Here is a 23049-nt window from a genome sequence, read left to right on the forward strand (position 1 = left end):
CTAATTGTCAATATGTCAAAAGACAGGGCAGGGCGTTGTGCTCACCATCACAAGTGGAGCCAGGCCCACAAAGTCCCTTTGAGTGGTGTAGATCGTCATGGTGCCCTCGTCGCCCCTCTTGGTCTTCCCCGGCAACTCCAGCCGCCACTTGATCACGTGGCCCTCAGAAAGCCCGCTGAGCTCCTCAGCTTCAAAGTCCAGCTGCAGGATCTCAATAAGGCTGCTACCCAACCTAGAAGTAGAGAGGGGAACTGCATATCTCAGCCACTCCCAAAGTGTGATGATAATCTGTGCAATTTGAAAGAACGGATAGCTATAGGAGGGACATTGTTTAAAATTGGTTCTATAAAAGTCTGTTGCCATGACTGTTCTGTTCTAATTCGCTTAGGAATGGGCACATTCAGAAGCATTTGGTTCTTTTGGAAGCATCTGGCAATGACTCACTGTGTTCATTAAATGTCCCTTGGTGCTGATTGCAAAGAGTTGGGGGTCCCTCTGTGTCTTTGCAAAATTCCCAGATTGGACATTTAATCATTCCTTAGTTTCACTTCCTGAATAGATTCCTCCCTCTCCACCCTGGCTGATGTTTATGGAGTGCTGCACCACAAAATGGTCACCTTGCACCTTGTATCACCCTTTCATGTACAACACCCAAGTGGGTACTGTACATTCCCTCTACAAAGTGCTCTGAGAGCCTAGATGTTCATTATTTAAATCCATTGCAAGCAAATATAAGGTCTTATACTGGCAATGGGACTGGTATAGTGAATGTAAAATCTGTCACTACTAGTACTAGGACTACTACTACTACTACTACTACTACTACTGCAGTTGAAATTGTACTTCCCTCAAGGGGCTTTCAGCGAACTTATCCCTGGTTATGGGTATGCACTTTGTTGTACGTCGCTCTGGATAAGAGCGTCTGCCAAATGCCAATAATGTAATGTAATGTAATGTACTGCTACTACTAATGATAGTAATAATAATAATAATAATAATAATAATAATAATAAATAGTAGCAGTACTATAGCGTCAGTAGCCTTTAATCTATTGTCCACACATCTACCATTAGTCTTATTATGTCTTTACTCAGCATTACATGACAGCAATGTCATAAGGCTTTCCACAAAACGTTCAGTTCATCCTCTCCTGATCTAACATTTTCAAACTAAATAAAAAAATGCAATTTCATTACTCTGTACATACCTGGAAGAGACAGATCAAACTGTTATGAAAATAATGCATAATATCGACATCAACTAATGCAAGATTAAATCTGCATTTTCATTTGTTCATTTGTGCAAATGCACCAGTAGTGTCCGTCACCGCATTTCCGCCATATTCAAAAGCCTTTATCCTGAGGCAGTTTCCCTATTGAGCTAAAGTAACCTGGGATTAAAGTGCATGTACCTCATTGCAATGTCTAGCAATCATGAAATGTGATCGGGCGTGCGCTCGGTGCACGCGAAAAGTCAACTATGGAGATTGAGGAAGGAGTCCTCCCATCTCCAGTCCCATCTCATCATTGCGCTTCTTTTGAAACTCATTACATGTGAAAGACTGTTTGGAATCCATCTGTGTTTCGGTGCATGCTCAGGGCTGAAGGGCGAACAGCACCAGCTCTCATTACCAGTGTGCGTCCTCAGTTTCACAGCAATAATACAATCTGCTCCATTCAGTATATAATGCTTTCAATGGGATGCAGGATCCATGTTAATCTGATGAATCTGCCCAGAATCTTTTAACAAACAGGGAGCTCTTAAGCCTTGTGGATGATCTAGAAGAATTCAGGGGAATTGTTTTAAAAGCTTAAGTAGGTCAGGTCGTACAAATGGGGTCAGTAGAGAAGTAATGGGAGGATAGGGTTGACCAGTCTTTTTCCTGATTAAGGATGAGGAGGACCATTTTGTAGGATGATCCTGATAACTCCGTGAGTGTATATCTTACAGTACATTTGGCACAAAGAACCAGGCCTCCATTTGCTATGTCTCAGTCCCATCTCTGAGACATTCCTGTACACATATTATATATGAAATGCACAAATCAAGAAAATAAAAAATATGCAATATATGAAAATAGACTACATTATACTTGAAAATAGTATACACATTGTTATTTAGGGTGCCATGGATTAGCTTCCTTGAACTATTTTTTGTGTATGTCGCTACCAACAATTGCCAAAATACAAGTACAAATACAAACTTTTTAAAGAGAAATGATAATATCAAATTATTTACCTTCAATGGGATAATGTAAAAAAAATAAAAATAAATAAAATGTTACTCATATTTTGTCCAGTGAACAAAATACCACAACAGCACCAAGATTTATAAATGATGGGTCAGTAAGTGATTGACATACCCTCACATTCCCATAATGCTTACAGTACTTACAGGACATTGATATCATGCCAAGGGGTGCACAGTGGCTTTGCAATGACACCCATTAGAAATGCATGGCAGGGTGCAAAACAGACAGCATATTATTTTGAGAAGGATCAACTCACCATTTACACTTAGAATTGTATAGATCAACTACAAACATCTCTATCACATGGGGAAGAATATTTCATGAGGTCACCATGAGGTTGTCCCAAGCAGTTATGGTCACATCCCTTCAGGCTTAGTATGACGTAAAATGCTTCACAACCTGATAGTGTACAGCCACATTTTTATTATTGCTAAAAATCCTGCTTAAAATCTATGTATATACAGAAATCTAAGCTCCTCCTTCACCCTGCTTTGCAGTACATCCTGTCAGCCTATGGGGAAAGTGCCTGTAGGCTCAATAGCTGGGTATTTCAACCAGACGTCTAGCATTTATTGTTGACTATCATTTGTGCAAACATATTTCCAGATATTTCCCACTGTATATACATATTATGAAGATATATAGACAGTTATATGCATGCATACCAATGTTAAATGAATAGGTCATAGAGATGAATATTTGACTTACTTTGAGGGAAAGGGTTGAAGAAATTCTGCTTTGGCAATGCAAGAACAAAATGACTAAGCCTGAATTTCAGCCTAATGTTCATCAATAAAAGGCTTTGGTCAAATAATTTGAGACAAAATCCAAAGAAATAATCAATTACCAAAGGGAAATCTTTTAATGGTTCATTACATACAGTAAGGTTAGTAAATAATTGGGCAGTGACGCCATTTTAAAGGGCTGTAATTCCTACATCCACTCCATATGGATGTCAATACCCTCCAATCAAAAGTGTCGATGGTCACACACTTACATCAATATGGAGTGAGCTGTATAGGAAGTATAGACCTATGTCATTATCCAAATACTTACAGACCTCACTGTACATTCAAGATCCAACTCTTTAACATGCTCTAAGTAGTGTTAACTTGTCAGGCTGTTCATTTTTATCAGATTCTTACACTACTCATAGATACTGTATCACTGCTATGCATGTGTCTGTCTCCCTAACAAAACGTAGATGAAACAAGAAATGGAAATGTCTAAGGATTCAGCAGTAAAACAGTTTTTTTTTTTTTTTTCCTGAAGAGTCCTCTGAAGTCTGCTAGAGGGAATTACTGCGACAGAACTGCTGTTAGAAAGAACATTTTGTTGCTCTTTGAGAACAGTATTTGCAGACATCATGTTCCTGACTATTTTATGTCGGCCCATTTTCAATAGGGGCATTACACCCAGCCAGCATGGCCATAGAGCATACAGCAGATGCATACACAGCCCCATAAACAAGACCCAATTTGTTTCTTCTATTCAAAGTCATTTTCTAGAAATCCTGGACCCACAGAGATCCTGTAATACAACTAAACATGATGTACTTCCTCATGTCTGCTGTAATAGAAGAAATAATCACGCAGAAAGAAAATGAAGGCAGGTCTATTTCACCCTGCAGGCTTGCATCAGCAAGTCTATTTCCCATTCTTCTAGATTTTTCTTTTAAAATGTGAATTTTACAACCATATATGGGGAGAGATACTGGGCTGAAATGAGAAATATACTGTAACTACATACACACAGCACAGAGCAGGTAGAACTAGCATGAGGTGGAAGAGTCCCTTTCCCTCTTGGCCCCATTACATGACAGCATCAGCAGTTCCAACTCATTCCTGCTGTCCGTCCGGCCATGAGGTGAAGTACAACTCTGTACTCTTCTAATAACACCACAGTGTCTCCCTCCTGTGTCTGAATGCTGCTGCTCTGTTCCACTTTACAGAGCAGGCAAAGAAGTTGCATCAGACTATTTTATTAATATTTTAGCATTTAGGGGGTTTACATATATATTTATGGCCACTATTCTCCAGAGCAGTGCGCAAGGTGGTGTCATCACATACTAGTAACTGCCTTGTGTCTGTCTTAAAGGTACAATACGTAAAATGTGTGAAAATATTGTCCCTTCCAATCGTTGAAAAAAGGCCGACTGACATGTTGACTCACCCTCTGGCTGTGTTTATAGTCCTTAAATTAAGGTTTCAAAATATACAATTTACGGGCCGGCAATCTGTACCAAAACATCGTATAGCTGTACAATTCAATGGCGTTTCGACAGCAGCGTGTTCACAGAGAAGGGGGAGTGATAAACAGTGTTGCGGTTTGACGGTGTTTGTTGCTGCTTTTCCTCTCTTGGCAGTTAGATGTCCAAAATGACCTATTGTACCTTTAAGATTACTGCCTGCATTGTGGAGGAGAAAGGTTTTGTCAGTTGCAAAGTTTGAATAGTAAGTTTTACAGTGGTGTACAAAGATGAGGGCACCCCCAGGTCAAATTAATATCTAAGTGAACAGAAGCGAACCCGACTTCTAAATGGTAAAGTTAAACATGACACATTTCTTCATATTTTAAAGCAAGATTACTTTTTATTAAAAGAAATTAGCAGTTTCAAAAAATTAAAAAAAGGAAAAAGGCCCTGTGCAAAAGTTTGGGAACCCTTTCAGTCAGTACTTTGTAACTCAGAAATATTATTTGGCCGCCTTGCATGTATGGTATGTTTGCAATCTCTCCAAAGATTTTCAATAATATCTGGGGACCATGGTGACCATTCCAAAACCGTCATCTGTCTTTCCTGGAGGTAGTGCAGGGTTCATTTCAAGTTATGTTTTGAATCATTGTCTTGCTGAAATGCCCAACCTCTCTTTAACTTAAATGTCTGAACTGACCTTCAAAGATTAGTCTCTAGAATTTCTTAATATTTGGTGGAATCCATTCGTCCTGCCACACAGCCCCAAAGCATAATGGATCCACCTGCATGCTCCGCAGTTGACAATGTGTTCTTCTCTACAAAGGCTTCACCCATTTTTCTCCAAACATACCTTCTTTGATGGAGGCCAAAAAATTTAATTTAGGTTTTGTCAGTCCAATGCACATTGTTCCAAAAGTCTTCAGGCTTCTCAATGTTTTATTTTTTATTCTCCAGACTTCAGAATTCAGCATTTCTCAGAAGGTCTCGGGCCATTCTCTCTGAAATCTTTCTTGGAATTGACTCATTGAATTCCCATTGAAGGAATAATCCAAAAAAGTTCCCAAACACAGGACCCTTCTCCTTTTTATATGATTTATAAACAGAAAAAAATGAAAATAAAAGGCAATCTTGCTTTAAATTTGCAGAAATGTCTCATGTTTCATTTAGAGTTCAGGTTTGCTTTCAATCATGTACAGATTAATTGTAACAGACATTTAAAACCAGGGGTGCCGAGATTTTTGCACCCCAAAGAAACTATACATTTTAATGTATAGGCATAGTGAGATGATACGCAATTCATCGAATTCTGAGCACTAAAGCTTCTGAAAGTATTAAAAAGTTATCCAAACTGAGAAGAGGGAAACAAGTCCCTGTGTTTTCTATTCAGATGTTCAAGCAGACGTACTTCCAAGAAACAACACCCACTGTTGTGGGTTTCAAACAATTGCATACAAGCACAATTTGTAATGTCCCATTTATACAGTGTATGACGGATGTGTGTATAGCTGCGTAATAGTAGAATCACATTTAAAGTAATGTCAACATGTTTTTCATATTATAACTCATTCTTGTATTTTAAAAAGGTTGTGGCTAAAATTAAGCTGCTCCAAGGCAGTTAAGTAGCCTCATGAGCTTGAGGAATTGATTCTTCGTGTAATTCTGGTTTTGGCTTGCCCTCACAGTACCACTGCAATGGGATTATTTGTTTGTAACATCTGGGGGCCGGTCCACTGAGACTTATTAAACGCGACACCAGTTCTGGTAGTTCTGTGTGATAATATGCAGCACCACCAAGGCTGATGTCAATTAAACCGAGTCAAATAACCCAAACAGGGCCAAATGTTGGAGGATTCTTTTAAAATGCAATATGGAAAATAAATGTTTTCACTTACAATGATTTTAGTCATACCAAAAAAGTAATTGTATTTTTTTTAACTAAAGGAGAATAATTTAGCATTGTTAAATCTGCCTCTGCTTATTGTGGCAGCATATTCTATTTTGTTTGTAGGAGTCTGAACAGCTGCTAGTAAAAGGAAGATGGTACTCATGAAAATAAACACATACTTTTAATAAGGCCAGATGTTCCATTTTTTCTGGAGCAATCTGCTCCCTCTTTTGAGCCAATCAAATGGTCACAAAGTTCAGGGTCTAACAGAATGAGAGGACTGAGAGATGGTTGTAGGATCAGGCTGCACGTTTTTGCTAACTGGAAGCCCAGATGGGAAACCTGAGTTGGACCTTGACTGCATAGACTGAATGTTGTGTCTTACTCAGCATAACAGAAGATAAAGTTTTGCACCAAACACTGACCCTTTAGCTGTCGTTGTGCTCAGTTGAGGCTCAGTGGAGTTCAGTTGAATGACAAGGACATTCAAATTTGTCTCCTGCTGAATTGATTATCTAATTAGGTGTTTTTTGCACACGCACTCATGAATACAGCAGTGGTATCTTTCTCATGAATACAGCAGGCATCAAGTACACACCAGACACAAGCAACCTTCAGGATCAGCTTATGAGTAGACTGCTTTTTCAGGGCAAAAAGGAATAACTCAGGAAACCAGTCCCAAACTATCCACCATCCAACTACACACCACACCAGTGGTCACTACAGTACAGTCACCAGCAAGAAGAGATTGACAGAAAGTATATGTATATTCCAGTTACAGAATGTCTCAATGGCAAGAATCTATATGCTGATGGTGTGGTTTCTATATGGGACACTAGGGATTAAAACGAGGGGATTCTTAAATGTAGTAACAGTATAAGTAGAGGCATCACGTACCTTTTCCTGGATATGGCGGTCTTCTTCTGGCACGCAATGGAAATGGTGCCATCCACCCCAGTGTCTAGGGCTGTGTCCCAGAGTGAGTTGCTGGGCGTGGCTGTGCTGAAAGACACACCCTTCTTCACGGTTGTTCTGTTAGAGGCAAAGACGGCAACAAAAATTATGAAAGCTTTGTAAATATGAACTAAAGCAGTGGTGTCATAATTCAAAAATCCATACAAAGCCTGCTGATGTTATGCTCTTTGTTCTTTGTGGGGTACGTAACACAGACTCCAAAGCGCTGTGTGTGTCTATGGGAAGATTGATCTTTTGTAAGAGCAGGAAGCTGGCCTCACACAGGTGTCTACCTCTGAAATGATTCACAGCATGCAAAACACAAATACCAATATCACTCAACCAAACCCCACTGAGCACAGCATCAACTAGAACAGCAACATTCCATCAGCACATCACACCGAACAGCATGTAATGTACAGCAACAACAGTGGTTGGTGAGAAGAAAATTGGTTGGGCACAAAAGTTTCCTTGTATATTGCTTTAAATGTCAAATGTGTTGTCCTGTCACATGATTTTGTCTTACCCATCTTCAATCAGTCCTATAAAAGGGCTAGCAACCTGACAAAGACATTTAGCCGCAATCACAGCAAGGAGAAATTTGAGTGTGCAACTTATTTAAGATATTTATCTTCCACTAGTCTGCACCTTTCTTTTTGGGTTTGCAACATTCTGTAGGTACACAAAACCTCCCTTTAAAATTATCATTGGTCTGAAACTGTTTTAATTTTTCCTTGATTAACAAGCGTGGCAACAATCTAATAAATTGAGTAACACACAGCTTTGTCACTTTGTTAGTGATATTAAATACGTTTAATTGAGAAAAAAACTTTTCTCATGTATGAAAGCAAAATCCCCATGAATTCATGAACATATACTATAAGTAGAAATATTATCTCTATATCTTTTAACATGAAAAAAAAAAGGTGAGGACATTATTTAGAACGGGAGCAAAGTGATTAGGTTATATCCAAATGAGTGCATTATCGTGGGGTTTTAGTGTATATATCTATAAAGGTCCATGTCTCGGACAGAACCCAGCAAGATCTTGGCTGTGAGCTTGGTTGTGGCGAGGGAAAGAAAAAAAACAGATTGTAATTGGGAAGCTTGTTTGGTATGCATCACAAAGTTCAGCCCCTTTGTTCCTGTCATACTGACAATTTATTTATCCTAATGTCTGGCTGGCCTCTTGTCCTCTAATTTACAAAGGATAAACATTATCTAATGGAGCAGAATATACACACCGCTCTGACATGCAGTTCAGCTGGTGGGGGTGCCCACTGCTAATGCTAAACTGACTCCTGGAATGAAAAGCAAACAGTGGTAGGTGCGATTGGAGTGCCTGTCTTAGCCTAGCTTGACTTAAAATGACCCACGGAGGGAGTGGGGCAGCAAGGTTACATGAGGAAGCCTGATCCTTATCATAAGTCTGATGAATTATCAGAGACCATGAGAAAACACTTTTTGGTGACGAGTCAGCCTTTTTCCCCCATACATATGACCTCTAAATGCCACTTTATAGTCCAGCGTCAGTGCGTCCCTGTGAACAGTGATGTACATTACATTACATTACATTAATGGCATTTGGCAGACGCTCTTATCCAGAGCGATGTACAACAACAGATGTTGCTGGTCGCAGCGACGTATGGTTTTTACTCTGGGTGACTCTTGTGTGTTCATATATTTTTGCTAAGGATAACAGCCACAATCCACAACCGCCGATAATAACGCTTTCATGAATGCTCTGTAATTTCAGTCAAGCAACACCGGACTACAAACTGGCCTTAAGAGTCATAAATATCAGAGTACAATCTGAAAAGCATCTTTAATCAAGATAACTATTATTTTGCAGTCAAGCCATAATAGCATCCTTATCAGAAAATGCTTTCTCCTTTGGCTCAATATGATCCGGAGACTCTTTTCACTTATTTAGTTTCATCTGCTATGTTACGGACGCCCTGCTAACCGCGCCAGAATACTTCCAGCACAATTAAATGGCCGACTATGGTCTTTTCATTTAAAAAAAAAAAATGCCATTAAAACTAAATGAAATGAAGCCCACTGCTAGGGTGTAGGATGTTAATTCCAATACTTTTCATTTAATCTTATGACAATGCTTATTGGCTTATGCCCGTATCTTTCCAATAAACATTAAAGCAGCGAACGAGGCTGTGTGCACTATGGGCCTCAGTGGGGTTATGATGTGCAGCATTTCAGCGCCAATCTGAAGCATAATATTTCCCCAGCTGGAGTTCGCCCAGCACTTTCAAGGGCAACTCACAGAGTACACCTTGTTCCAGCAACCATATTCATGTAATGTCTATGATGCCTCATCTCCCTCCAAATGACAAAAGTTCGATTTTAACTGTGTACGAGTGTGCACGTTTGTACTCGCGTGTGAAAGTGTGTAGACGTGTGCATGTGTATTGTGTCTTGTGTGTGTACAGTGCATGTGCCACGTCTGAATGTTTCAGCGCATCTGCACAAACAGCTCTACCACGCGTGGATTTTGGGGCTCAAGGGAGCACTAATCTTGGCAAACATCCGTCTGATCTCCTGCTGACAAAGCCACATGGCACAGAGAGGCATTAGCGGATCCCTCGGCCTCCCGCTCCGGTTTCTGATCTCAGGAGCTCCACTCACGACCCGTGAAGGCACAGAGTCGAGGAGGACAGTGCCCTGCTCCTCATCCCTGGCTCAATGTGTCCTGTCCCTGTAATCCCATTCTGACAAAACATTCGAAAACCCAACGACTGGCAGGATGGTCAGTCAGCACAGGCTGAGGTCAACATGCCCAAGGCTTAGACACAGATCACAATGCCGTAAGCTTTCATTCCCACAAAATAACTAGGCATTTCTGCCCATGTGGAATTAGTAGTTGTTCGTCTCATCCATCCATTCATCAGGAAGTCTCATTGAGATACAAGAGGCCAAGATGGCAGCAGTACATACATACATTTTCAGCAAAGAACACTAGCGACAAAAAATTTAATAAAAGAAAAAGCAAAGAAAAAACTATTTAGAAACTCATAAGAGCATGTCATCTCGACATTTAAAACAATTACGCCTACATTCCTGTGACAGTGCTTCGTACAATAGCTTTAAAAACACTCTAGGACATGACGCCACCTAGTTTAAGATGATTCTGTGAGTTGCAGCCCTCCTGCAAGGTGCAATTCAGCTTAAGCATGTGCACTACTCTGATATAATGGCCTGTGGGCTAGTGGCGATTTTACACAGCACAGACCATAAAGTAGTGCAGTTAAGCTAGCGCCAGTCGAAGGAGCAGTATATTTCTTATTTGCTAAAATTGATAGCCTCTGGGTGCCCGGTGTGTTATTAAGAGGGGCTAATGCAGCACAGCAGTCTTAGGAAGCATGTACAGTTTAAATCCACCCTACCCCCGGGGGGATGGGGCCAACTGCGTCCGTCTGCTGTGAACTCTGAGCTGTATTCAGCTAATGACTTAGCTGAGGTTGAATCTTGCTGCCATACAGGCCCTAGCACACATTCATGGTCAATAACTTTAACAAAATAAACTCAGAAATAGACTTAGTGACAGGTTACTTTACTGACTGAGCCACTTCCTGAACCAAGTGTGTGTGAAGTGGTTCAGTCAGTAAAGTAACCTATCACTTAGACAAGTCTATTTTGAAGTCTATTTGAACAGGTTACTATAGGCAAGATCATTCTGCTTTCAAATATGACCAATAAGTGCTTTAGGCAAAAACACAGGAATACAATATTCCACTTCGCTGAAACAACGCAAAAAGAAGTGTAGTCAAATGTCAGTCGAATTAAAAATGTGAAACAAACCAAAACAGATGGTGCACCAGGCAGAGCCAGTGCGGGGGAGCCAGAGATACGATGCAGGGTATTTAAGTCCCTGGACCGGGCTGGGCTGTGCCTCTTTTGAAGGTGACCGGATGCTCTACACTGTCTATTAAAGTGAGTGGTGCAGAGAGCAGTGGCCGCTCGTCTGGGTCCCACTCTATTGTTAGAACAGGCTGACTCTGGGGGAAGGGCGGCAGGGGTGAATGCGGGACGCTGTCCCACTCTCGAGAGATAGAGAGAGAGGGAGGAAGGGAGGGAGGGAGGGAATGGACTCACTGCAGCCTGTGATTAAGGCGGCGATGGTGACAAAGCTCAGGGGGCAGAGGAGTGTGTGACAAATGGGCTATATGGAGCTTCCAAACGCAAAGATGGGGATACGACTGCCACAAGACAAAGCAGGTCCTGACTGAGCCGTCTGAGTAAAAGGCTTCCATGTATTTGGGGTTCCTTTGTGGAGTAAGAATGACATAATATTTACATAATAATTATGTCATAATTCTCTTTGATTAATTTGCACACCTCATAATTTGTACACAGTAATTACAGAGGTGAGAAAGGATTATTTTCGCTCAGTGAGCAATTCCATCATGGACCGTGAAGAATGCGGCACTGTGTTATGTAACTAAAATATGCATAAAAATACTTTTCTCGACAAATAACATCTGTCAATACACCGTTGGGGAGAATAAACAAATGACTCCCCCCTTCAAACCGTTATGACTTCTGTTCTCTCACTCTGGAACACAGATGAACATTTCAAATCAAGGTGAACTTTTTCAAGATTCTGTCTTGAATGAATGAAGCATCTTTAAAATGAAGGGAAACAACAATTGACCTGAAAGCAATTTGCACCAAGATCTGTTGAAGGGTTTTCACATAACAGGCTTGGTGGATAAACAACATGGTTGATGTGGTTGAAAAATTAATTGAAAGTCTATGCAGAATTAAGTGTGTAGGTAAGAGAGGGTCATGCATCTCCCATTCTCCCCAAAATACTTTTTCCTCGCTTCATGGAAGCTGGCGCTCCGCCTCTAGGAGGGGACTCCAGAGGACATCCCCTGCGGGCCAGGGTGCAGTGTTTTGGGTGGAGAAGGGGGGCGGAAGCCCTGGTTAGCGGCACCAGCGGTAGAGGGGGGTGGCGAGGCGGAGAAGACGGATGGGCGCCCTGGGCGGAGCTGACAGAGTGTGAGAAGCCCTGTTCTCAGGTGCTGCACCCGCCATCCCTCTCTCTTCTCCACCGGGCCCGGCCGGGGCGTCAGGCTGACAGGTGGGGTGTGATCTGCATAGAGGGCCTCACCAGGCCCTGTGACACACAACTGCTGCCGGGGAGAGACACCACACCACCCACCCCCATTACACGCTGCTATGACCCCTGACCCCTGAAGCCAAAAGCCATTTGGGCTTTTTTGTTCTTTGTTCTACATTTTCTAAACTCCTGGTGGCAGTAAGTCATTCTAGGCAGTATGTGCAATAAAGATCAGACTCTCAGAAAGGCCGCTCTCAAGTCATCCCTGGCTGTACGCTCACTTTGTTTGAATGATGTGGATATGTGCTGAAATTCAGATGAGCGTTTTGCCATGTACAGTGCAATATGTAACTCTCTGCTGATATTGCACAGCTCTGTACTGGTTATGATGACATAGTGTATTGGTTTAGTCATGTTTTCAGCAAAACTGTAGCACCAGTAACAGTAACACCTTTTATTAGGAAAAATAGCATCATCGGCTTGTTTTAAATCTGTCTAGTACTTTACAAGAAAGTGAAAAAGTGGCTTTACATAATTTTATCTGTATTTAATGCTAGCACAATGTGCGCAGTAAGAAGCAGTGTCTCCACCTAATTCCGACCATTTTGCCATTCTCAGTGCCACTGCCTGCATGGGGGAATGTTGCCGGCTGACTGCTCCATTATTCTATCCCTCTGTCCCCATAGCGACCGATAAGCTTGCTCTATGGTAAACGTGTATAAAATGCTGGACCTGCCACCAACACAGGCACAGGAAAAGTGGCAGGCTACTTACCAATTATGTTGGTAAATGCTTTAGCTCATCCAGTCAAACAGTAATCAGTCCACAATGGTGGCCTTTTTTGCATTTGGGGCATGACTTAGGTATGTGGAGAGATTTTCCAAAAATGCCATTAGGCATCGCAGGGAGATGGTAGAGCCAGATGGCTTGGCCAGAGAATACAGCTAGTAGATAGAAACGTCCCGTGCTACTCAAATGAACGGTAAGCAGACATCGAGACATGCCACCCAGGAATACAGGCGATTGCCACACTAAAATTCTCGTACCTTCAAATACCATGGACATGCTTAGAATTAATCAAGAGAATGTGGCTAAAATACAAATAAATAGTTTAATGGCAGTTACACAGGGCTATAATCAGCCCTCCTTTAAATCACTGGTTACATGAAATAGGCATTGATTTTAAGTTAAATGAAACAGTCAGACCTGCATACTGTGGGATTGATTATTTAAAAGCATTTCAAAGCCCTTTGTGCAGGTGCATTTTCTGTTCACACACCAAACCTGCCTGCTAAGTGGTCCCTCCAAAAGTTTAAATCTCTGTATGTCTCTTCCAAGCAGAGGTGCATGTAGGTCAACTTTTCTTGTGGAATTAGTGCCTATATGCCATTTTATTCAAAGTCCTTTACTCATTTTCACTGGAGCCTACGGTCTTCGGCTGTTCACAGACTCGTTAGTTGGAGTTTCTTCAGGATTATTTACTGACAACAAAAAAACCCCCACATAAACTCACAGTGCACAACAGAGGAACACACTGCCGCATTAACATCTGGTCTCATAGCCACACTCACCATCCATCTACAATCAGGGTGAAAAACTTGCCAACGTAAAATGGCAGTTACAGTGGCGTTCCTCCTCAGAGGACTGCGAGACCATCTGGAGGGGTGGCATTAAGACAATAGCAGAACGATGAAATAAATGGTCAGTGGAGATATAAGTGCCACCCATACGCTGACAGTCTCTCGCTAATCTCTGATTTGTTAGGGTTATTGTAGGTCTTGTTACATGGATGAAAAGACAATTAACTGAGAGCTACAAATTACATTAACAACAACAACAGCAGCAGCAGCAGCACCAACAACAACAGTAGACATATGCTGGGCCATGACCGTTAGAGAAACAGAAGCTTCCTAAGGATTGGTGACAATAAGGAGGACACAGACAACTGAAATTTACTGGGCTCTAGCCATTAATAGAAACAGATGCTTCCTAAGGATTGGTCACAATAAGGAGGACACACAGACAACAGAAATAGGCGGGGCCCTGACCATTATAGAAACAGAAGCTTCCTAAGGATGGTGATGAGGAGAACTTCTATGGACCATGAAACTGCATGGTACACATGATACACACACGCAGCCATGGGCCTCTTCAGTGATGGATGGTTTTATCTGCAGCAGAAAACTTGTTGTAATAAGTACATTGGTGGAGAGGTGACCAACTGTCTTCTGCAGCGGGAAGTCTGACCATTCAGGAAATGGTCCGCTGCTTCGTTCCACTACGCTTTCGCATGACAACTTCTACATAAACTGCACGCAGGAGAGTGATTGAGGAAGTAGCCTACCGAAAGTAAGCGAGCAATCTGGAAACGGATTTACGCCGACAGTGATTAAGATACACGGCTGGAGGGGTGAGAGAGTAGCGAAGCTGAGAGAAAAAGTCTATTTTCAGCACCGCTGCTTAAGTAAACACTAGCTGTACGAGAGCGGGGCAGGCGGGAAGAGCCAGTCGGGCCTGTCGCTGATTAAATAAATCCCTCACTGCATAAATGAGTTTGGAGAAGAAATGTTGGAGTACAGGGTACATGTACGCTTGGATGCATCCTTCCCCACACGCAAAATACAGCATTAATCTGAAAACATTTTTCTCATACTCATTCACATTCAACATTTTCAAACTAGTACATAACCACATTTAAAAAGGCAGAAGCAACTAATTGAGGATCTATAGATAGGTATTGGTTCCAAAAGAAGTCAGAGTTCTAACTAATATTCAAAACCAGACATCTATAACAAGGCTTGTCATTTCTCACTGGTTTCAACTTTTATTTTTATTTTTATTTACATTACATTACAATACCTGTAATACAGGCAGTCTAAAAAAATATTTAAATAATTAATAAGTTGCTGGGCCACCATATGGCCAGAATACTGTAGGGGGAAGAGAACACCAGTCTTCCAAAGCAAAGTCAATCGACTCAGGCCTAGTTAATATAAGTGGAAAATGCTGCCTGGCGTTGGTTCCAGAATATTCTATTTCCAGTTAATTGGATTCAAACCTGGCTGAGAAGGCAATGAGGTGCATGGCACTGACCATTAAGTCTGTGTCATGCTCCTCAAACCAATCAGTGATTATCCATGTTCTGTGTACAAAGGCATGAAAGATCCCACTTTCTGCAGGGAAGAGCAAGCCTGAGCATGTTCATAACACCGGACACTTTTGCCCTTGAAAGTTTTGCCCCATATTTAGGAAACGGCTAAACTGAAACAAGTGAGAAATTTGGGTCCCCTGGGGCAAAAATAGGTTTTTACAATTAACATCATAATAAGTGAACAGAAGCAAACCTGACTTCTAAACAGTGCAAAGTTAAATATGACACATTTCTTTAAATTTTTAAGCAAAATTACTTAGTATTTTATTTTTATTTTTTACAGTTTCAAAATAATAAAAAAAGGAAAAAGGCCCTGTGCAAAAGTTTGGGAGCCCTGTCAGTTAGTACTTCGTAACTCCTCCACGGCCAGATATAGCAGCTTGTAAACCCTTCCTGTAGCCAGCTAAGAGTCTTCTCGCTTTTGGAAGGTTTCCCCATTCCTCCTGGCAGAATACTTCTAGCTCAGAAATATTCTTTGGCCTCCTTGCATGCACGACGTGTTTGAGATCTCTCCACATATTTTCAATAATATTCAAGTGTGGGGATTGTGGTGACCATTCTAAAACCTTCATCCTTCATCATTCCTGGAGGAAATGGATCCACCTCAATGATTAACAGTTGGCATGGTGTTCTTCTCTACAAATATAGGCTACCTTCTTTGGTGGTGGCCAAAAAGTTTCATTTTGGTTTCCTCAGTCCAAAGCAGATTGTTCCAAAAGGCTCCAGGCTTCTCAAAGTTCTCAATGTTGCATATTTCAGACACTTAATTTTGTGTTGAGGTTGTTTTCTCTGGCAACTCTGCTGTGTAGGTAGTACATTATATTGTTGTCCTGTGAACTCTTTTTTGCAGCTCTTTTTCTCTCTTCTGAGCATTTCTCACCGGGTCTTGGTCTTCCAGACCTTGCCTTGACTTCAACTGTTCCATTTATCTTCCATTTTCTAATAATGTTTCTGACAGTGGAAATAGGTAGTTTGAAACAGAGAAGTAGGTTTCAATAGGTTTGAAATTCAGAGAGTTTCAAAGTCAGGGCCTCGGCAATCATCTTAATCAGAGAATAATCCAAAAGGGTTCCCAAACTTTTGCACAGGGCCCTTTTCCTTTTTTTACTAAGAATGTATTTTACTAAGAAATTTCCATTAATGTATAAACAAATGGGAAAGGGTGACTAGTCTTCTGACTTTCTGGACTGAATTCAGCAAGTCTGGCTGAAGCCACAGAGCCAGGCCATGTGGATTCCTGCTGGCCTGTGCAGGGACACCCAGATGGGACTTTAACACCACCTGTCCAAATTCCTGTATGCCCCGTAATTTAATATTCTCCTTAAGGAAGTCTGCTCAAGCCAGGCACAGCCTGCCTCTCAATTACTGCCCATTCCACAAGCTGGCTCCCACATTCCCAAATGGATACATAAGTGAACGAATAAGGGAGATGGACGAATGGATGAATTATGTATGCTGTTGCCTGGAGGGCCTCTTTTTCAGCGCCATGGTCATTGCTAGCACTGAGCATCCTATGAGACTCACACTGCTTCTAGTGTGCACTGCACTGTGGGCCTTCGCTTCTTTAAAAGTAATATTCTCAGTACTCGACTAATCATGTTAAGTTAGTTGCTATGCTACTCTAATCAGTCATTTGTAGTCGTTGTCACCTGTATGCAATATGACCATAAAAAAATGCATTTTATTTTTATATTCAGAAATTGTCAGGTGTGGAGATGATTAATCTAGCATCTATTAGAGCATTATCATTAGGTTTAATTAGACTTCTTTCCTTAATGGCCCAGCTTTTTTCTCCATGTTTCACAAATTTTCACTGTTCATATTTGTAGGCCTGTGTCATCACAGTAATGTCCTACATCCGTTTGGGAGCTTGCTTGCTACCACATGCCTTTCACAGCACAGGCTGTAAGCTGCTGCTTCTTTTCATTGGGCAATAGCCAGTATGGGCTGAGTGAGGATTGGCACTGCTAAACCGAGCCATCATTCTGCTGGGAGACTGTACAATCAACCCAGCTGACAAAGACAAACCAAAAGCATGCAGCTGACCAGCGGAACACTATCAATCACTTTTATACTAAGTTTTTTTGTTTTTTTTCTCCCCCCGCAAGTTTTCCTCTTTGCCTGGTTACTGTATCTCATCTCATGTGCATGTGTGGTAAAAGGAAATATGCCTGAAAATGATGTGGGAATTTGCAGCAGTGTTGAGTGTTCAGTAAGGCGTGAATCTGGAAGCACACTTGCACTGGGGTTTGGAGAATTCTGTAAAATGAATTTTAAAAAAATGATAATAATAAATCTAATGATTTTAAAGCGAACCACCACTGTGATGGAATGCTGTTTACTATGCGATACAAATTGCATGTTTAAAAAGCCCGAGGCCTTTGTTTATTTTAATATATAATGGGAAAATGCAGTATCACTGGCCCAAAGTCTCCCTTTTGAAGGAGTGACTGCAATCTCGGGTGTGGTTCCAACACTCATTGATTTGATTGATGGGCGTGAATATACAAAATATACAAGCCCTAAAATGAAACTTTTGACTAGGGTCAAAAAAAGTTCAAAAAGAGACTTTAAAGTCAGAGAACCAGAAATCACTGCATAGGCCATACTTTCTCAAAAGTGAATAACAAAAGCGATAAGCTTTTGAAACAGGAACAAAATGAGGAAATTCTCAATTTACCATGATCTGTATTTTGAGTTCAAGTTCAATGTCTACATCTTCGGAGTAGCAGAAAGGAGCAGATTGAGGCCAGAGATGCTGTTTAAAAGCACAATGCATTTCCTCCTCACACTGAGGGTACGAAATACATAAATTTCATATTATACGATATAGTTTCAGCTGTGATATGCCTTATTTTTAAGAAATAATTAAAGTTCCAGACAAAATGATATCGCAGTTAAACCATGCAAAATGTGATATTGAAGCAGTATTTAATGTATCCTTGTTTGCTCTCGCCTGGCAAAGGATAAGATAAATATGACATTATTTCAGACCATACCACTTTAGAATAAGCCACTTGAAACTGAAATTGTAACCATCCCACAGCATACTCCAGCTGAGATAATATATCCTTACCACTTTCTGTAAATATGCAGACCAGCCGAGGTCAGTGCTTCTAATGCTATGTATGCATATCTGGCACTTCACATAGCTGCCACTTCAACTCCTCTTCTGGACTAAAGTATCAAGCACCACCCTTTCTTTCACAACTCTTCCTGTCCCAGCCTGACCCATGATATATCCATCACATCTCATCTAGTCCCAAACTGTCCTTTATTTATGAATAGACATATTCAAATTGATCTGGAATGATTTTTGTAAGGGCTGAGAAAATATAAACCCAGAAGTAGAATTTAGCATCAACGCCTGCTTTGCTCTTTATGTGGCATCTGGAACCACTCTCAAATCATAAGGGATGTCGTCACACAACGGATGAATCACATATGAATACTAATAATCACATTCCTGTCAAATTGGCTATACAGAACCATAATCTGACTCATGTGCATGTTCCAGAATAGCACAGTCAGTAAAGCTGGCACAAGTGAAGGTTGGACTTTATAGCAGAAATGGCAATAGATCAAGTTAGGGTAATGTTACAGGATGTCATTTTCTGCTACAGAACCAATGACATCTGCAACAATGGTCCTGGCAGGGTCACGTGTTTGTTTAAAAGATCAATTAAAGCGGTCAATTACAGTAACACACCTTATTTGGGTCTTGGTTCTGAATTGGTAGCTAACTTGCAGTGCAGTGAGAATCAGATGGCCCTGTGGCTCTCCAAGGTCCAGATCCCTGCTCTAGAGACTCACTTCCAGGCTACAAGCTGTTGCCATGGGAACGGAAACTTTTTAGAAACCCCACTTTTCTTTTGTGCTCTACTGTGTATGGATAGTAGTGTAGAAAACAGTGTTTTGGAAGAGTGCACACATTTCAGCTGCAGTGCTCACTGAGCAGGTGTGGCAGACAGAAAGGTGTCAAGAGAACATTGCATAATTGGAGATTTGAAATGCAAAATAAAAATACATTAAAAAAACATTTAAATCTATAACCTAACAATGCAGCCAGCAGGCTTTCTGCAACTGTCTACATTATTATACAGCTAGACATACAAAACCATTGGGCACGTAAAATCTGTTTTAATTCAGTTGTACAGATTGTTTCATCATATCGCAGCGTGATTTAGACCCAAGCTATCTTCACTGGAATTACAAAACAGCTTCTTGTTACAGCTATAAGTTCCTGTTGTTGGCTATAATATCAAGGCAATAAGTAATTCATTATCTGTATGTTTGTTATCTGTATATCATTCCATGATGGTGATGCATTATTCATGTACATTCAACAAAGATATCAATGGTTAAGTATTAATTCAATGTAAATAAATGAATACGGTTTCACTTTGTATCCATTAATTGCAGAGAGGCCCAAACATCCTCCAGCTCTAAAGTTAATTGAACTGGGACACTGCTGTTTAATATTTATAGTCTGAGCAGGGAGAGGGACCGCCAGAAAGCTGGGGACCAAACAGGATTCTGGCATGGAAATGTGTTTCTCTTTTTTAATAGACTGAGAATTAGATACACAAATATTATTGAATAAAATAAACAAACAAATAATCATAAAAAATAATAGCAATATAGCTTGTCTTCAGCGTGCGGTGTATCCGTGCTGGGCATCAAAATGAACTTGATTACCTCAATAGATCTCAACAGGACAGGGAACAAACGGCCCACCCACTGTCCCTGCAGCCACGTCAGGACCGCATCCTCGCTGCCGCTAATTCATTAACGTGAACACTGACTGATTGACCGTGTTGGTCATTAAAACCCACACCCTTAGCAGCCCCCAAGTCTGGTGGCTCCCAAGGTTTCTTCCCATCTGTCCCACACTGTGTTTTTACTTGTCACCATTGACTAGCTTCCACTATCAATGTAATGGCCTTTGATGAGGTCATCTGAGGTGAAATAAACACGTATCTGTGTATGCACTGTTAGGATACACGGGAAACGTCAGCTGTCACATGACTTGCACGTTCAGTGCTGTGCATAAATGCTGGGTGAACTTGAGAAGTCCCAATAATATTACTGTAAATCCCATTACTATCATCAACCTATATTCCTCCTTAACACCACCCATCCACTGCACAGAAAGGCTGTAATTGTGGGTAAATCTAATTTCCCATTTTTTCTTTGTTTTCCATGGAGGGCTCGGTTTATTTAGGCTGCTAATATTTATTCAAACCGCAGATGTTTGATGCTCATCTCGGCCAGTGGCCAGCACTCTACGGCAAATAACGTGCTTCATTTATTCTCATATTTAATTCGACACACTTTTTCATTTGGTGTGGTTTGGTCATCAATATGCCTGAGATACAAGCACGTGAGTCACACTGAGCCCGTTCTTAGTGGAGAAATGCATTTATCAAATGCCAGATATAATTGGCTGGAATAGCCAAGTCTGAACACTTAGTATTTTAACAGTTGTGGCCTAAGCAATGCAGGTGGTGAGGGGGTTGGGAATAGCAGCCCAACATTGTACATTGTACCATAGTGGTGGGCTGAACAGTCAGAGGGTCTTCGGCATTACCTTCAAAAGAGACTTTCCACCCCCGAAATGGTGTGATTTCCATGGAATTACATTATCATTATTTTCCTATGCTTTTAGAGCAGTGCCTGTTTCTTCCCGCTAGCACATGTAGTTCTGCATCACAGAAATGCCATGTTGGAGTACACCACCCAACCTGCCCAATCATCTGAAAAACACTTTCCTTATTTTGAAAATTCACTCAAGCGCTGCCAGACTAAAAGCTTGCTGTCTTGGAACTGCATTGAAATCTCCTTTTCAAGGCAGATTTTTATGACCATTAAAGTATTACTACTCAGCATGTTCCAAATCACATCCAAATCCCCCAACAAATGTTACATCCCATCTCACACCCCATCCAAGTAAGCAACTTTGAAAAAAGCACTTAGAGAACAGCAAGGAGTCCAAAATATCGGTATTGCATGAGCCAGTTGGATATTATCAGTGCAGAATCTTCCTGTGCCTTTATAAAAGGCCCCATGCAGAATCACTCCTGTATGAAATGAGGTGGTTCTCTATTGAGCAGGGGTCGTTTCCTGCACTGGTCCACAAAAACATCCCTAACTACAGGAAACACAAGGAGACTCTTACATGGCACACCATATCTTATCTTTCATGAAACAATCCTCTGAATAAATGGGATGTAAGTGAGCAATATAAACACTGACGCCTGAATAGCATGGTGCACACCAATGCCTTTCTGAAGAACTGTAAACCTGCTGATGCAGTCTAGAGTAAAGGAGGGACCTACTTGAGAGTAAATCTGTCCAAGGAGGAGGAGCCGGACACAAAGACGTAGAAGGTGGCGACATCACTTTTCTTCAGCGGCTTGGAGGACGTCTGTATGACGACGGTGTCCCCGAGTTTGAGCTGAGAGACGGACGCGTTCCCCCGGGGAGCCTGCAGGAGGCGCACGCTGCCGATTCTCTGCATGGGCGTGGCGGAATCCTCGTCCCGCTGTGGGCCGGCCCTCGGCCTCCCGTCCTGGCCCCCGCACTCGCCCCGCTGCGCCTGGTAGTACAGCTCCACGGCGTCGCCCCCCGCCGGCTCCTGCCTCTCCCGGCTGGAGCTCTCCTCGGCCTGGCTGAACCAGCCGGCCCTGGGCTCCAGCTGCGCCATGCAGGTCCCCCTCTCCCGCCGGAGGGAGCAGGAGCCCCGCACCTGCTGCGTCTGCCAGAAGGCGAACACCGTCACGCAGGGCAGCTCGTCCTCATCTCCGCCGCCCCACTCCCGCCCCACCACGTAGAACAGTACCCGCACCCGGGGCGCGGAGGAGAGGACGTGGCGCGTCAGCACGAAGGACTGGATCCTCCAGCCGAAGGTGGAGGCCCTGGGGGAGCGGAAGAGCTGGCCCGTCTGGACTAGTTCAGGCGGCACGGCCGTGGCCACGGACAGAGGCCCATAGGTGGCGTTGATGGAGGGTGGTCGGCTGGTCCGAAGGAGGACCAGAGGCTGGACGTGCGTCTGCATGCTGGAGTTCTGCATGAGGCCCTGGTTGGCTTCCTCCAGGAAGAGGTAGTCTGCGTCCAGCACCTGGAGGCTGATGGGGAGGGACATGGGGAATGGAGGGGGGCTCTTGGTGCCCTCTCCCAGCTCTGAGCTCTCCAGTTCTGAGGAAGCAGGAGGAAGATTATGTTCATTACACTGTTATTGTTAGTGTGATAACACTAGTAGGTGCTGAGAGCTCTATTATACTTGCATTTAGGAGGCAATTGAACACAGCTGAGAAATTACAAATACCAAATTCCAAATCTAAAATTATTGCAAATTAGAGGCAAATCAAGACATAATGTGTCTTTGTCCCAAACATTATGGAGGGCACTGTAGTCCATCTAACTACTGAGAAGTTAATCTGTACAGCCTCTTAATGCATTTGTATATCATTAATCAATGTTAACTTAGTTAGTTAATGTCATTGCCAACATTAGTTCATGCCAATTCATGTAA

General features: G+C 42.0%; 1 protein-coding gene across 4 annotated transcripts in view; it reads right to left on the reverse strand.

Annotated features, from left to right (window-relative positions):
* The window catches only part of LOC133140454 (transmembrane protein 132D), a 52326-nt gene that overhangs the window by 15999 nt on the left and 13278 nt on the right, over positions 1–23049 (reverse strand). For all 4 annotated transcript variants that reach the window (XM_061260438.1, XM_061260434.1, XM_061260437.1 and 1 more), the window contains exons 2-4: positions 21854–22712; positions 7228–7362; positions 46–232 (exon numbers count right to left, since the gene is read on the reverse strand). In XM_061260438.1, coding sequence (XP_061116422.1) covers positions 46–232; positions 7228–7362; positions 21854–22659 — 1128 coding nt within the window. In that variant the 5' untranslated portion in view covers positions 22660–22712. The remainder of the gene's footprint in view (positions 1–45; positions 233–7227; positions 7363–21853; positions 22713–23049) is intronic.

Source organism: Conger conger, chromosome 11, assembly GCF_963514075.1.
Source record: "Conger conger chromosome 11, fConCon1.1, whole genome shotgun sequence".
Classification (NCBI taxonomy): domain Eukaryota; kingdom Metazoa; phylum Chordata; class Actinopteri; order Anguilliformes; family Congridae; genus Conger; species Conger conger.